Source organism: Haliaeetus albicilla, chromosome 11 (genome assembly GCF_947461875.1).
Source record: "Haliaeetus albicilla chromosome 11, bHalAlb1.1, whole genome shotgun sequence".
In the NCBI taxonomy this organism is placed as follows: domain Eukaryota; kingdom Metazoa; phylum Chordata; class Aves; order Accipitriformes; family Accipitridae; genus Haliaeetus; species Haliaeetus albicilla.
Window position 1 is genome coordinate 1424391 of NC_091493.1, and position 15096 is coordinate 1439486.

A 15096-nucleotide genomic window follows, 5' to 3' on the forward strand; every position below is an offset into this window, starting at 1 on the left:
TCCCCAGCCCCCTTTCAGCCTATTTTGATGCATTAGACACAATAATGACCTTGCAAAAATATTTCAAGCGATATAAAAGTCCATATTTTTAAATCTTGTAATATTTTCTTTCTTAATGGCCATGTATTCTCTATGGGTCTATCTTGAATCCAGTACATTTTTAATTGCTGGGTTTGATTATGGAAAATACACAATGTTTTTAAAAGCTTGACAGCAAAGGGTCAAACAACATCCAGTTGGGAGGGGCTACAAGAGTACAAAATTTGAATGAAACCAGCATTCAGAATCAATCTGAAAAACTGAAAAAAGTTTGAGAAAAAAGAAGACACAGTTCAGTACCTCAGGGTCAATATCTATGCTTAAATACTGAACCGGAATGGTCAAATCTAAAGGCCGTTGCAACTATTTGCATAATATACTTAGCTACAGAGTGACTGGAGAATAAAATCCAGTTCAAAAAGCAGAATTTCAAGCTCAAACAACTGGCCGTGTCTGCATAACAACGGGTTCTAAACTAGCTATAATGCATCAAGAGAAGTCATGGAGTCAGAACAGTACCCTTGGTATAGTCACTCTTTGCTCAGCAGTTTTGAGAAGACACACAGGCTGCTAGCAGGACTCAGCAAGAAAAGTAATAATAATATTAATAATGGTGCATGAAGGGAAAAGTGTTGCTATTTACCCCCCCACCATGAGGCCCAAGGACCATTCAGCTGAAGATGCAGAAAAGCAGATGCAACAAAGGAAACTGTCATTCCGCACAAACCGTGGAACTCCCTGCCGTAGGACGCTGGGGGAGCTCAAAGTGGCCTGAAAAAGGAATTGGGCAAATCCAAGCGGGACAGGACTACCAAAGCTCTTGAGAGGATTCCAAGGAAAAGAGTATTTTCCTCTCACTACACTCTCCTGTAAGCACCTGGACTAGCTACAGGTGGAGACAGTTTGTACCTCAGATTAACCCAGTCGAGCAGTGCTCAAGTGAAATACAGGGACAGAGTGCTTCCCAGAGCTCTGCTACGACTATTTATACCGGACCTTTTAAATAACAGACCAAGCAAACACTGGTGAGGCACACCCTACGCGTATATTCATCCTGCCTTGGAGATGGTGGAAGCAGATACGTGACCACAAGTCTTTAAAGGACTAAGTTTCTTAAGAGACACAAACCCGAGTGCTCCGTGACTGCGGGGCTGTTTTTACCCTCACAGAGCAAGAGATACTCTCCCGTCCCCACAAACGCCACTTCACGTGCCCCGGAGTCACTGGCAAAGCAAACACACGCAAACTACAAATGAAGCTACAGATTTTACGTATTCCTCGTCAGCGGCTAAGTTTTTTTGAAAACCGCAAAGAAACGCGACTCCAAAGTCCTTAAAAACAACGTACAAACATTTCAGCGGGTTGTTTTGGTTTTTTTCCCCCCTCTTGCTCTGTACAATTATTACTCGTAATACTTCCAAAGGACAAAGCAGAGCTCCCAAGCACAAGCCTCAGCCGAAGGACACCCTCTTTCCAACAGCACACGGGTGATTGCCGCAGAGCCCCGGCAGTCTCGGGTAACCCCATCACACCTACCGCCCCAAGAAGGGCCGAGCTGGAGCCCAGCACTCACCCGCACGCCGGGACGGAACGGCCGCACCGGCAGCCCTGCTTACCGCCTCCGCAGCGGCTGCAGGAACCGGTGGGAGACGACGGCTCCCGGCTCTCCCAACCCGTGGGACGGGGAGACCGACCCTGCCGGCCCCTCACCCAGGTTTGAGAGCGCTCCGCTGCCAGCTGGGAGCCATCTGGTCCTGACCGTGGGGCATGGCCACCTTCTCGCCCCAACCTTTGACACTTCTCTAGGCACTCGCTGCTGGCCACCCAGAGAGAGAAGGGGGCTGCAGAAATCCCCAAGACCCCCCCAGGGAGGGCACTGGGCTGCGGCCACAACAATCCCACCTACTCCCTCCTCTAAAGATACTACTGATCTCCCTTACCTCCTCAGTTAGCCTCTCCCTTCGTTTACTGCCAGAGTGAGTTAAGATATTCGTTAAGATATTCGTACCTTGCCAGTGGATGGCCTCAGGCTTGTTGAGATGCTACACGTAGCTCCCAGAGTACTCAAGCATTGCTGCTAGCAGGTGCACCTGCATAGCCTCTGCACAGAATCAAGCCACAAATAATTAAATTAGTTTCACCTGTAAAATTTTTCAAAGACATGGCAAATACAGTTTCTAGAGGAAGTTAGTTTTTAGCTGCAGTCTGGCAGCTCTGTTCCTTCTAATGGAAAAGCTCAAAAAAGGGAAGGAAACTTAACTTTTACACTCTATTCAAACTGAAGTCTTCATGGAACATTAATTTTTTGTTTCCTCAGTGAAATTCCTGACATAATCAGGCATGTGGGGGAAAGCAGTGAATAGCTGTAGGTATTCTCGGCCCCCCAGGCACTGCACTCCAGTGTAGGATTGGTGTGCTCTCGACATGACCCATTGATAAGACTAGCCTGGAGCCTGGGTGAGATGAAGATCCCCACTAGCATCGTACACACTGACACAGCTATGCTGAACATCACAGCTCTGTAGTTCATACGTGGAACAAGGTTCATAAACCTCCTTTTCCTTTCTAATAATATGAGATTGACGCATGTGCCTTTGGCTGGAGAAAAAAGGTGATGCTGACCGCTGCCCTCACCTACGCAAGTTCTTTGATCACACTCCTGGCATCAGCAACACATTATGTTGTTGGTTTGGAAAAGATCAATGAAGTATGTTCAAACCCAAGTGATATGCAGGAACTCAGACCGTTCAGTCGACTGGTAGTAAGAGACAAGTCGCTCTGTACGTAAAACACTTTTGCAAAGTTCTAGTATGCCTATGGTATTGCCACAGTTAGGTTTAGGTGCTTTGTTTGGTTTTTTTCCCCCAAGTTGTCTTGTAGACAGAAGGTAAAAGACATCTTTCTCATTCACCCGATCTGCATCGGTGCAGAAATGGGGAGGCAAAGGTTTGCAGCTAGAGAGTTTTAACGTATTCCACCAGCAAAAAGGAAGTCAGTCTAACCAGCAGAGAGTTAAACGCTGTGTACACACATGAACAGGCTCCTTTCCTCAAGAAAAAAAATTTAGGACTCAGTCAAATGGTCAGGGAACTCAAGCATATAGAAATTATGGCTGGTGGTGTTATTTTATTAAGTGTGCACGTATTCCAGGAAAACAGTCAAGGGGATTTCCTGGGGCTCTAAGGTGTAGCATCAAATCTGGCTCTGGCAGGTGATAGAAGATGTTCTAAGCCTTTCAAGGTCAAGGTAAGGTTTTTAAAGTTACTGCTCCAAACTTGATTAACACAAACCTGTACAGCCCCTTGGAAGTTAGAAAGAGTAGCTTGATTAGTAGTTCACCCAAACCCCACACTGACCTACAATTAAGAAACACCCACTTAGTAAGCAGTGGGAACTGTCACTTAACAGGAGAAACAAATATTTTGTTCTTCCTCTTTTTTTTTTTCCTCCTGCAACAACTAAGACAGTTGCACATGGCACACACAAGTACATAGTTCTGGTTGCACAACAGAGAAAGTCAACACAGCCATTCATGTGGTGCTCGCTATATACAAGTCTATCATGCTGAAAATTATATTATTAAAAGAAAGCTTTTATTCTGCATTTATTTTAACTGCAGAACCTCATGTGCCTTTCGATAAAGAGCTCTCTTTTATAGTGGTTTATATTTGATTACATTAAACTTCATTTATTCCTGATAAATCAAGTTTATTGCAGCAGAGAGCAATGTAATGAATTAAAATCCTTTTTAAAGTAGCGTATAAACCTTCTTGAAGAGAATTCCACAGCTTGACGCTCTACAGTAATAACAACCTTATTAGTAGTAACTCCCATAAAGTACCAAAGGAGACAAGTCATTGTGCTTAAGCAGGGCTCACCACTTTAACAGTTCTACCCTGGCACAGGGCGACAGTGTTCTTAGATTTTTCCCTGGAAAATATGGGACAAACTTCTGCTACACGTATAGTTGAAACAGCCTGTGCAGTTCTGCCATGCAAATTCCATCTTCAGCCCTGTACTAACGTGACAGGTACAGTAAATCCAGTACCCGACTGCACTGCTGGGACAAGTCCTCCTTTAGTAACCATGATGGAGATGGATACAAGTTTGACATGCAACTACCATTCTCCAGTGATAATTCTGAATCTTCAAAATGCTAATCTAATTATCAACTAAAAAGACTTTCTTTAAAGACTTTGAATTATTGTAAAACGCTCCCACCGCAAACCAAACTGCTACTATCCCCCAGTTGCTCACGTTATCCTTTTAGAAAAGTGGTACGCAAGCTTTCCTGATTAACTGGAGATTTGATAAGGAGGAAGGCCCTAGGCTTTCTTAACATCATGGCTATTTTAGCTAAGCATAGAATGGAAGGGAATTTTTTTTTTTCCCTTTCGCGCATGATGCACAGCATCAAATACTGTATGCAAAATGATACTTGATCCAGGAAACAGAAAGCAGTTCCTGCTACCCACCTTTTTCCAGCCAGAGGAAACACTTAAGTGTACAACTTCTGTAGCGATCCTTCACAGGGCTGTTACGACTGTTAACAAAACTAATGGCAACGTAAGTACTGCAGAAAGTATTAAACCGCTTGACAGAAGTAATACAATGACTAGTAATTGTTCTAGTACTACAAAAAAGTCTTTTACCTTGTTACGTAGGTAATGTCTGCTTTGCAACAGGGCACCTGTCTCACTGCACAAAATGAGCTAACACCTGTAAAATAATCAGGAGCATTTAGCAAATATGATCATGCTCTGTAGGACCCAACTCAATTTCTTGCAGAGGTGGAAAAAACCAGGGCCAAAATTAAGAAAGAAGTCTCAGGCAAATGCTATCCTGAGGAAAGTGACTCTAGCCCTGCTCTGCCAGTGGGTTCTTAACATGACATTCAACAAACCGTTCAACACCCCACCCTCCCAACACTTACTGATGTCCACTAACGTTCCAAAGAGATTAAGAAATATGTCTTGCCGATGCTGGAGAAACTTCTGCAGCAACACGAAGAAATTGCCACAGCAGTTTTAGTCAACAATTACTGCGCTTCAAAGATAAAGGATATCTAAGTTCTCCAGCACATTCTAAACTGGGCACCAAAAATTGGCAAGTATTCAGTAACTATGGATTGGATTCTGTCTCAGACCCCCTCATCTACAGAATAAGGCTATTGCTCATCTTTCAGATTAATATCAGTATTGATGAAAAACCCAATACAGCAAAAATCAGAGAAAGTCCCATAGTGAAACTAGATACATATATAGAGTGCTGGGTTTAGATGATATGGACTAAATTAGACTTGGACCTGCACAACTGAACATAAAAACCCCCTATTATTCAGTGAACACCATCAACTGTGTACACTGAATGAAGCAAGAGTCCCACAGGAAAAAACCAGCACTTGATCATATAATAGTACACAATCTTTCTCCTTTTCTTTCTTCCATGTATAGTAAGATTAAGCTGCTTTAGTATTTGTTGGTTTCTTGGTTTTCCTCAACAGGGAGAATTTCCCAGCCAGGTAACAAATGTTGGAAAAGATGGAATATGGGCTGCATACAAAGAAATTACTAGAGGTTGAGCTGCATGAGAAACCTGTAAAAACACAGTGTTAAGGAAAAAAGAATGATTTTAACTGTACTGACTGCTTTGTATTATATCCACATCCACTGTCAGCACAGAAACTGCATGTTATACAATTTATTACGAGTGAACTTCCCTGCTTTTCAAGTGAGATCTTGGTATCCTAGCTGTACTCTCGATTTATTGCATGCAAAATTTGCCCTCCAATTGAAGAAATATGCATGATGCAAGCATCCATACACATCAACCAACAAAGGTTTTCATTCAAGTCTTTTATTATAGCTTGAATTTTTTCACTGCATTTAAAAATCTAAAAAAAATAAATATTTGTTTCACAGCTGCAAGTCACATATGCATTAACACCACAAAATCTGGAATTTAACCAGAGAAGGAAAGTCAAATCCGAAAGTGTCCAGCTAAGCACAATCGTCTCAGGGCAATTATACTAAAAATAAAATCTTAAGAAAAGGGGACGGGGGTGTTAAAGAGTTATTTCAAATGCATTTATTTGGAAAAAAGTGAAAATTCTATTAGAAACCATAAACTACGCTTTCAGCATTTAAAAATAAACGTTTAACCTCTTGACAGCAACAATTGTCTGGTGCATCTTTTTCTTTTAAGCTGTATTCTTGACACATGGCTGCAGAGGTTTCAAATGATAAATTAACCTCTTTTATAATTGTGTCCACTTAATTACAGAATCAGTCCTTAAAAATAAAACAGTGTATTAAGTCAGCTTGTCCATCCACATATTAAAAATGCCACTGGATGCAGTTTTGTATCGGCACTAAGTGACTGCTTCATGGATTGTACATTGTGAAGATGAATGTCTCTTAAACAATCACTTTCATTAAGGTTCTTAAAACAAACCAGAAAAATATATATCTTCAGAAATCAGAGTAGTCACTTTTTTTTGTTAAAAGCCATAAAATAAGCTCATATTCAATTACAAGCAATAGAAACCATACTGCTATTGGAACATAATTATTTTGTCACAAAAATTTATTATTTACAAAATGAAAAGTTACCAAGTGAATTTATTAGGGAAAAAGTTAAATGTTCTTACTAAGTGATTTGAAAAACTTAAGCAAGTCTCTCATGCACTCACACGCCAAATTGTTTGCATAAGGTGAAATGTTAATTCATGTTAGTGAAACTTGACTCCCATTCACAATACTGTTGTTTTTATTGTAAGATGGCAAAATCCACATGGTTCTGTACAAGAAGGTTATGTGTTAAGACAGTTCCTCATTTTTGTAAATGTTTTTTGGCTCCCATGAATATCCGTACCGCTGAACATTTTTGCAAATAATCAGTTATATTATCAACTCCATCATTTAATCCACTGAATTTACCACCACAAGAAAGACACAAAAAGTTAGTTTAATGATCCCACATTACACAGAACTCTCATTTCTGAAGTTATACTAAACTGAAACCTTCATAGTGATCTATAGCCTGGATCAACTTAGACTTTAGGGTTTCTTTATCTGTGTATTTTGGAAGATCAAGAAGATTAAAGCAAGTGTGAGCTACCGGAAGATAACCTTCTCCACCTCCTGTTGGTTGGATGACTAGTTTAAGACACTTCATTCCAAGAATTGGAATACGATCACTGCCTGTCAGAAACACTGCCAAGAAAAAACAAACAAAGTCTTGAGAGTAGTTTAAGACTAACATTGTATGTGTCATATATGCAGTTCTAATCATTGTTTGCATCTTCTAATTATTCCAGCAGTGGTTAACTTTTCACACTGAAGTTGTTCTGGTAAGTTTGAAAAACAGGGAATAATGACTTAACCTTATCTCCAGCTTACACATATGAACTCTTAACTATAAGAAGTGATAAATAAAGGAAAACATTTCATTTGGGGGGGGGGGGCAGAGAGAGAGAGAGAATAGGAAGTTCTTCATGCATCAAAATTTGTTATTTAAAATCTATTAGCTATACCTTTATTGAGCCTTTGCAAGCATCTTGTCAATACACTGAATTAGTTTGTTCAATAAGAAATTTACCTGAATTGGAAATTAATCTATGATCTATTCTCAACAAAAGCTCATTCACAGGTAGCTTCGATAACTTTGTTTTTCCCCTGTACATTTCCACTCATATCAGTACTTTGACGTATTTACAATCAGCTATAACTCCAAAATTCCATCTATGTGCAGTGAAAAAAATGGAGGATGTGAACCTTATGTCAAAACACATAAAAAAATTTCTAGCCATCAAATAAATGACACTAGCAGTTTAGGTTGTTGGGTCTTTTTGGGTTTGGGCTTTTTGGTTTTGGTTTGGGGGCTTTGCGGGGGTGGTGTGTTTTATTTTTTTAATGCTGCTCTGGTCTACTATCATCTTGTAACTGCCCACCACCCAGAACTACTCAAGACAACCCCAGCAAAATCAGAGACTAGCTCATAATCAATTTCTTCTACTATGATTTTTTTCTTCCAAATAAATGTAATCATGTCATTATAGACAAATACTTAACGTCTGCCCTCTTATAGCAAGAGCCTGAAATCAGAGTGATCCTGTTCAGTTAACAACTTCTGTGAAGTAGTTTCAAATACTTACGCAAAAACTGTTTTTTCTTCTCCAAAGACAACTCATGAAAAACCTCCCAGAATATTTTAATTGTAGGATGGTCTGCCCAGTATTCTCCCTTGTATTCTGTATTCTAAAATGAGCAGGAAAGTAGGTTATTGTTTGCACATAGAGCTAGTAGGATAATCTGACATTAAAGTAGAATGAATGCAGTTTGTGTAAAGGGATACTGCAAGTGATATATTACTGTTTTCCTTGGTTAATTTTCTTCAGCTGTTCAGTATGACTTCACCTATATAGACAGATGCATGTACTCCAAAGCATTTTCAATCCTAATAAAGCAGTGACAAAGCCTCACAGTGAGTTTTGGCAATCAAGAATATTTACTTTTATTAACTGTGTGCATTTTCTTCACTTTCCCCCTTCTAACTTAATACATTCACCTGCCTTTTGGTTCTGTGTACTTTTGTTCCCCTCTCTTCCGATTTCCTTCAGAAATTAGATGGAAAAACTTTAAGCAGGAAGGTAAAATGTCAGTGAGTGAAGACACTAAAATATTATTTAGAAAAAGTTCTTCACTCATGCAGTCAAGCCAATCAAGGCTGGAGGTCCCATTAATTAAAACAGCTCAAAAGGACACTTCAAGATCTTGCTTTTGCATCTTGAAATTAAAAATATATGAAACAAATAGCTACCTATGGTTCTTACCTTCTCCAATTCTTTCCAGTCATAATTTGTGTTCCCAATCACCATTGCCTGCAACTCGCTAGGCTGGAAGAGTTGAAGAACTTTACCTCCACATACTTTGTGGAAGCCTGCATGGAATGCACTGAATAAGGAAGCCACTGATTTACTGAAGATGTAATCTACATACGCATCTACAAAATCTTGCCTGCACAAAGAAGAAAAGAGAATTATGTTGAGGGAAAAAAAAACCCAAACACGTGTCACCCTTCTACCAATAAAACAGTAGCCATTTCTATATAGAACACAGCATAGAAAGTTAAGCAAAAAGGTTGCTAATATATTATATTCTCTGCTTCACGTTACAACCATAGTGAAGATAACCTCAATGAAAAAGGCACATAAATGTATTTCCCCACCGCACCCCCGCAAGACAGAGTCTGTAAGGTGCAAAAGAAAAACAATAACATTTGGCATTATTTCTTTCAGGCACTATAAACATTTCTCTTATTTGTATGCATTGCAGTGAATTGGACTGAATGGCAACAAGCTTAAATGCTTGAATTACATGCAGTGTCCTGAAATGGACTAGTCAAACTGGCTGTTTTATGTTTTTAATTAAAAAGATTACCATATTTGCACTAAAAACGCAAATCAACTTCAAACGGGCATTTGAGTCCTATACAGTAGAAAGATCAGCGCAAAGGAGCTAGGATACTGAAAAACAGACGGCCTCTTATCTGTGTTTTGTTACGAGGAGCTCTCATACCTTGTTGGAAACATCTTCTGCAGCATTTAGGGGGAGAACTAAAATTCCTTGATGCGATACAGTATTTATGATTATGATTTTTTAATTAACATTTTAATAAATCCTAGTTAACACTGTTAGTTTCTACACGGGCAGAATGACTTTAGTTATAGATTAGTTATTCTACCAACATACATTCTCTGTGGAAACCCACAGTATTTGAACAACATCCACAGTATTCAAACAACATCACCAATAATTTAAAGAATCATCTAAACATATTTTGAGGATTTATTAAAGTTGTTGAACTGAGAATACTGGAGATGAGCAAAGTGGTAAATCATGCTCCTCCTCTTCCAGCACTCAATGTGATTTCCATTTAAAGCACACTATCTAATTAGCAGAGAAAGAGGTAACTTGTGTAATACTAATAGTGGAAAGAAAGGCTGCTCCAGAGAAAATTCATAGTAATAAACTAATTGGCATTATTATACTCTATATTAATATTTTTTTAAACTGAATTAAAGCATCATGGAATATTTGGATCTTGAGAAACAGGAATTCTTCACAGCTGCAAGACAATGGGTGATGACAGTGCAGCTCACATTCCATAGGCACCTTGAAACTTTTCTCATAATTCAACTCCAATTTACTTTCACTTTGTGACAGAACACCAAACCACCACCAGAGAACTTCAAAGTTATCATGTTTAAGATAAAGTATCACAAATCCTCGCTATGAGCCAAGGCTTTAAAAAAAAAAAAAGTGCAACAGGTATAGGTGGTGATTGCAGTTGTTAATGGTAGGGTAAGTCAGGAGGACAAAAATCACTCCATTGTGGGGGGTACTACTACTGCACATGGTTATGTGTGGGTCTGTGATACCCTCAGAATCTTCTGTCATCATTCTTTCCTCTACAACAGACCTAGCTAGTTATAGAAAACGTTGCCGAAAACATTTGCCCTCTAGGAACGTGCCTAGAGGTACATTTTCTCCCTCGTTCCTACCACGCGCAGCCTAGGTGCATTCTGTTCTCATAGAGTATGCTCTTTCCGTTTGATTCTCCCTTTACTCTGGGAGAACTAAAAGCACAGAGAATTCATGAATATTAAAGAACAGACAGGAATACATGAGAGGAATGGACAGAGAATGATAGGAAAATGGCAGTATTCTGCAAAAAGGGACAAAAGCACCACCAGATACATTCTGCCTATCCTCCAGGAGCAGAAAAGGAACAAAGGGTGGGAGAAGCTGCTTTTATAAATAGAAGTAACAGAATCCTTGACCAATGAAAAAAAAAGCACCCCTCACACACTCTTCTGACAATAACACTAGATAATGTCAGATACATTTATCTGCTTTATAAAGGGAAGACTTCTCTGAAATAGTATTTCATATATGAATAGTTGCCACATAATGGCATGTAGGTTGAAGTTTTCATCATTACTGACTGAATTCCAACTATATATAACTTCCTGCAGAACCACAAACATTTTTAATCTTATAAAATGAAGACCATGTAGTCAAAATGGGCCCTAAAAAGCTTCAAAATACTTCTAAGCTCAAAGTGAAAAAGAAGTATTACAGGTTCTGAGTAAAATTAGATAGCCTCTCCACAGCTGGCAAATCCTTAAATACAATAGCTATTTTAACAATACACATGAGAACAGCTTGGAAAAACAACCAAAGTAGCTTTGCCTCCACAAGCTTTTAGTGTAAAAGCTTGGCAAAGGATACTTACAGCAAGCCAGTTATATTCCCAAGGCAGACAGCAACACTGAACTACCCTGTAACCCATAAAACTCACCTATTTTGTTTGACTACAGGAATGTCAGCACCATTAGGAACAAGCTCTTTAATTTCTGTTGTACCAAAATTTTCCACAGTGATCTATTTAAAACAAACAAAAATAGTAGAAATCTTATTTACTGCGTAGAGTACTTCTTCCCACCACTTAGCTAACAGCAACGGGAATGGCAGACACAGATGCTAAAATTTATGGGAATCAGCAGCTGATGCTTTTTCTCAAACACTCCATCAGAGGCCGTTATAGTAGATGATATGAGCTTGATAAATACTTCAAAAGACTATATAAAACTTACAGTAAAATTAAGACAAAATGCTTCTTCTATGTCATCCTCTGGATAGTCCAGTAACTGTTGCATTCCCCTGCAAAACAAGTTACAAAGTAGTTGTACTAGTGGAAAGAAAGCTGAGCTTATTTTCCTGAAGTATTCTTTATGCTTTGATAATTCAAGTTTAACAATAAAATCTTTCTACTATTATTTCATTTATTAGCTCTTTGACTTGCACCTTGTGCAGTGTTGGGAAATCTCAAGCAATCATTTTGCTGTTACTTGTAGTGTTATTGATTATGTCCAGGTGTGAAGTGAGAAGATTCATATCCTAGTCTTCAGCTAATGGAATCCCAAACCAGAGGCGGTAGGTGCTTAATAACCATTGATGGGCTCTTCCATGAACTTGTTTGATTTCTCCTCGCATCTATTACAACTTTAGCATTCACAACACTCTGGCAATCAAACATCCACTTCCCCTTGTTTGAACCTCCCACCTGTTAGTGCTATTCAAATCCCTACTCAAAGGCAGGTATTTAGCATGTATTTGTACCTGAAATAAGCAAAAACATTTCCTTGATGGACTAAATAAGCTGCCTATGTTCACACTTAGGCTTATAAAATTAATGGCTAAAACTCAAAGGTTTTGAATTTCAAATATTATTTTCCCCTAAAATTCTCGTAGGATAATAAAACAGAAGACACAAATACTAAACCCAAGTGTTTAGAAGCAGGATACATGCTATTGTTAAACACCCTTCTCAGATGACATGATGGCTGTAACTTACTCCAAGCTGTTTATCCTGTTAGTGTGAAAATAACACATTTTCTTTACATTCTTAAAAGAAAACACTGAATTAAAAATTAATTCATAGTAACACTCATTTTACTTTCTTGCTTACCTGCCAACATCTGGCATCAACTCTTTTAAGTCATCCAGGGATGGTTTCTTATTCAATAGCTTTTTGTACAAAGCCAAAGGGAAATGAAGGTCTACAATAGTAAAATTATATATTGCTAGCCCACAGACAACACCAATCAAATGAAACAAGTCACTGTCTTCAAAGGTCTAAGAACAGAAAACAGACAAGATGGTTTAAAATAAAGAAGTTATTTTAATCTTGCAGAGTCCAGAAAAAGTCTACAGTGCAGTATAATCTGAGTGAGTTTCATTTGTATTTTCTTTAAATATTATGAATCCATAAGTACTGAGGAAAACAGGATGAAGTTTTTACCAGCTGAGAGATTGAAATCCAAGGAAACAGAACTCTTTCTACTTATAAAAAAAAAAAAAAAGCTGAGATCCAACACATTTTGCGTTACAAGTGCTGTATACTGCTGGAAGTACTGCATTAAGATTCTGGTTTCATCAGTGACTTACAATTGCACTATACAGTGCTTAAATATATGTCAATTTCTTAAAAAATTATTTTTGGGAGGAGGACGGAGGAGCTCACTACTGACTTACTTGGAGTTAATAGCAAAGGCTTAAAACACAACCGTGGAAATGTTAACATTCAGGTATCTGTGATATAGCCACCCTAGTCAGTGTTTTTCTCTGAGAGAGGACTAAAAAGTCAGTGATCAAAACTTTCAAGAAAGTATGACTAGATGACTACCTACAAAATGGACCCAAAAATGTGACTGAACACAGAAAGACCTGTTCACCATGCCACTTAAGAATTTTTCTCTGCCACCTTGATTTACTGATTCTGCTCTTGGAATCAGTTTACTCTGGCTGGCACTTCTTCCTACTAAACTTGTCTGGGTTGTGGACAACTGGTAAGGAGTAAGTGAGGAATGGGGAAAACCAAAGGGGAAAGTTTTGATCTAACAATGACAGAAATAAACATCTTTTGATAATACTTACTTCAGCTTCTCTTCTTGAAATAAAACTACCACTATGTTCATACATTATTAATATAAATATTGTAAGTTAAAAGAAAATTAACAACTATAGATCATGCCCTACCTTATCAGAGAACCAGATCAGCCTGGACTCTTCATAATACCTGAACATTCCATATTTGGGATCTAGCAACTCCCTCATGATGAGCAAAAAAAATTCTTTGCGAACACCTCCAGCATCAACGGCTTCTTCCCCTACAAAAATAACCTGAAACACACAATTCAGTTCGCACTGAATTAAAAACGGACTGTGAAACAAGATTTGTCCAAAAATATTCTCAACTACTTGCACGTCAGCGAAAGACACTTTGAGTAATATGTACTGATAATACCTTGAGTGGCTTCTTGTAGTCTACATTCTTTGTTTTCCTTAGGACTTCCACAGCATCTCCTACAATATTGTCTCTCCGTACCATTAGTATCAGGCATGGGTTGACAGATTCAAATACTGGCAGAAAGAGAGAAGACAAATTCTGCCTGTGAGCCTGATCAACAGCCATCTGCAAAAAAAACAAAGTGAAAGTGTCAGTGGGTAACATAAGATTCCTGTCAATATTAAATGTTCACCACTCTTGCCTTAAAAAGTGCAGAGGACATGAATGGGAATAACTGTTACGAGAGCTACTGAATTTGCCCAAATTTTCTTCATATTCCTTTTATCTCAGGAAATATTTAATCTTAGGAAATATTTTTCCTTTACCTATTAGCCTCATCAATGCTAGTGTTCAGTGAAGTCTTAGAATACAGTTTTTGACATTCCAGTTAAAATACTTTGGATAACAAAAGGAAGCAAAAAATCACTGCACTTCATCTAATGAAGAGTAAGCTGTTTAATATAAAACTCACATGAAAACATCCATTAAAAACTAATTCACAGAATGAAAAGCAATTTGTTCATCTATTTCATTTGTATTACAATTTTTTGTATTACAACTGTTCAAAAACAAAATACTGTTGCAAATGTTCTGAATATGGCACAGAACTCTTGAAAGTTTGTGTGTTTGAATACTATTTAATATTGTTAATAGAAATATTCAATGTGAACATTTCCCTGAATTCATCAAATGCTCATCTTGGCTGCGTATATACATTTTTAAAGACATAAGAAACTATGTTTATTATGAACTACAAAAGCAACTAGTATTTTTGTACATAAGCCCGTTACTTGAACATGACTTATCTCTTCCATTTAATTTCAGATGCTAAACATCACAAACATGGGGCGGGGCTGGTGCCCTTACCACATTCTTCCTTTCCTGTTTTAAGAATATGATTTATACCCTTACAGCAGCTGAACAGGTATGGATTACATGTATAAAAAAAAATTTCAAACATTTAACAAAAGTATAGCTCACCACATCACACTGGTTTCAGTTCTACCTAGAGAATCATGAAAACACATAAGATCCTCTCAGTTACTTTAGGGTTGTCTAGTGTATCTATCTCTAGACAAGAGATATGGGTCAAGATATAGAATTGTTCATATCAAGTGTCTAATTTCTAGGGAAGTCTCTAGT

General features: G+C 38.2%; 1 protein-coding gene across 5 annotated transcripts in view; it reads right to left on the reverse strand.

The window, feature by feature from the left end:
* Positions 1 to 5879: 5879 nt before the first annotated feature.
* Positions 5880 to 15096, reverse strand: part of HERC4 (HECT and RLD domain containing E3 ubiquitin protein ligase 4) — a 37237-nt gene continuing 28020 nt past the window's right edge. For all 5 annotated transcript variants that reach the window (XM_069795745.1, XM_069795748.1, XM_069795744.1 and 2 more), the window contains 8 exons: positions 13912 to 14079; positions 13644 to 13787; positions 12574 to 12740; positions 11699 to 11765; positions 11404 to 11486; positions 8873 to 9056; positions 8195 to 8297; positions 5880 to 7253 (listed from right to left, as the gene is read on the reverse strand). In XM_069795745.1, coding sequence (XP_069651846.1) covers positions 7045 to 7253; positions 8195 to 8297; positions 8873 to 9056; positions 11404 to 11486; positions 11699 to 11765; positions 12574 to 12740; positions 13644 to 13787; positions 13912 to 14079 — 1125 coding nt within the window. In that variant the 3' untranslated portion in view covers positions 5880 to 7044. The remainder of the gene's footprint in view (positions 7254 to 8194; positions 8298 to 8872; positions 9057 to 11403; positions 11487 to 11698; positions 11766 to 12573; positions 12741 to 13643; positions 13788 to 13911; positions 14080 to 15096) is intronic.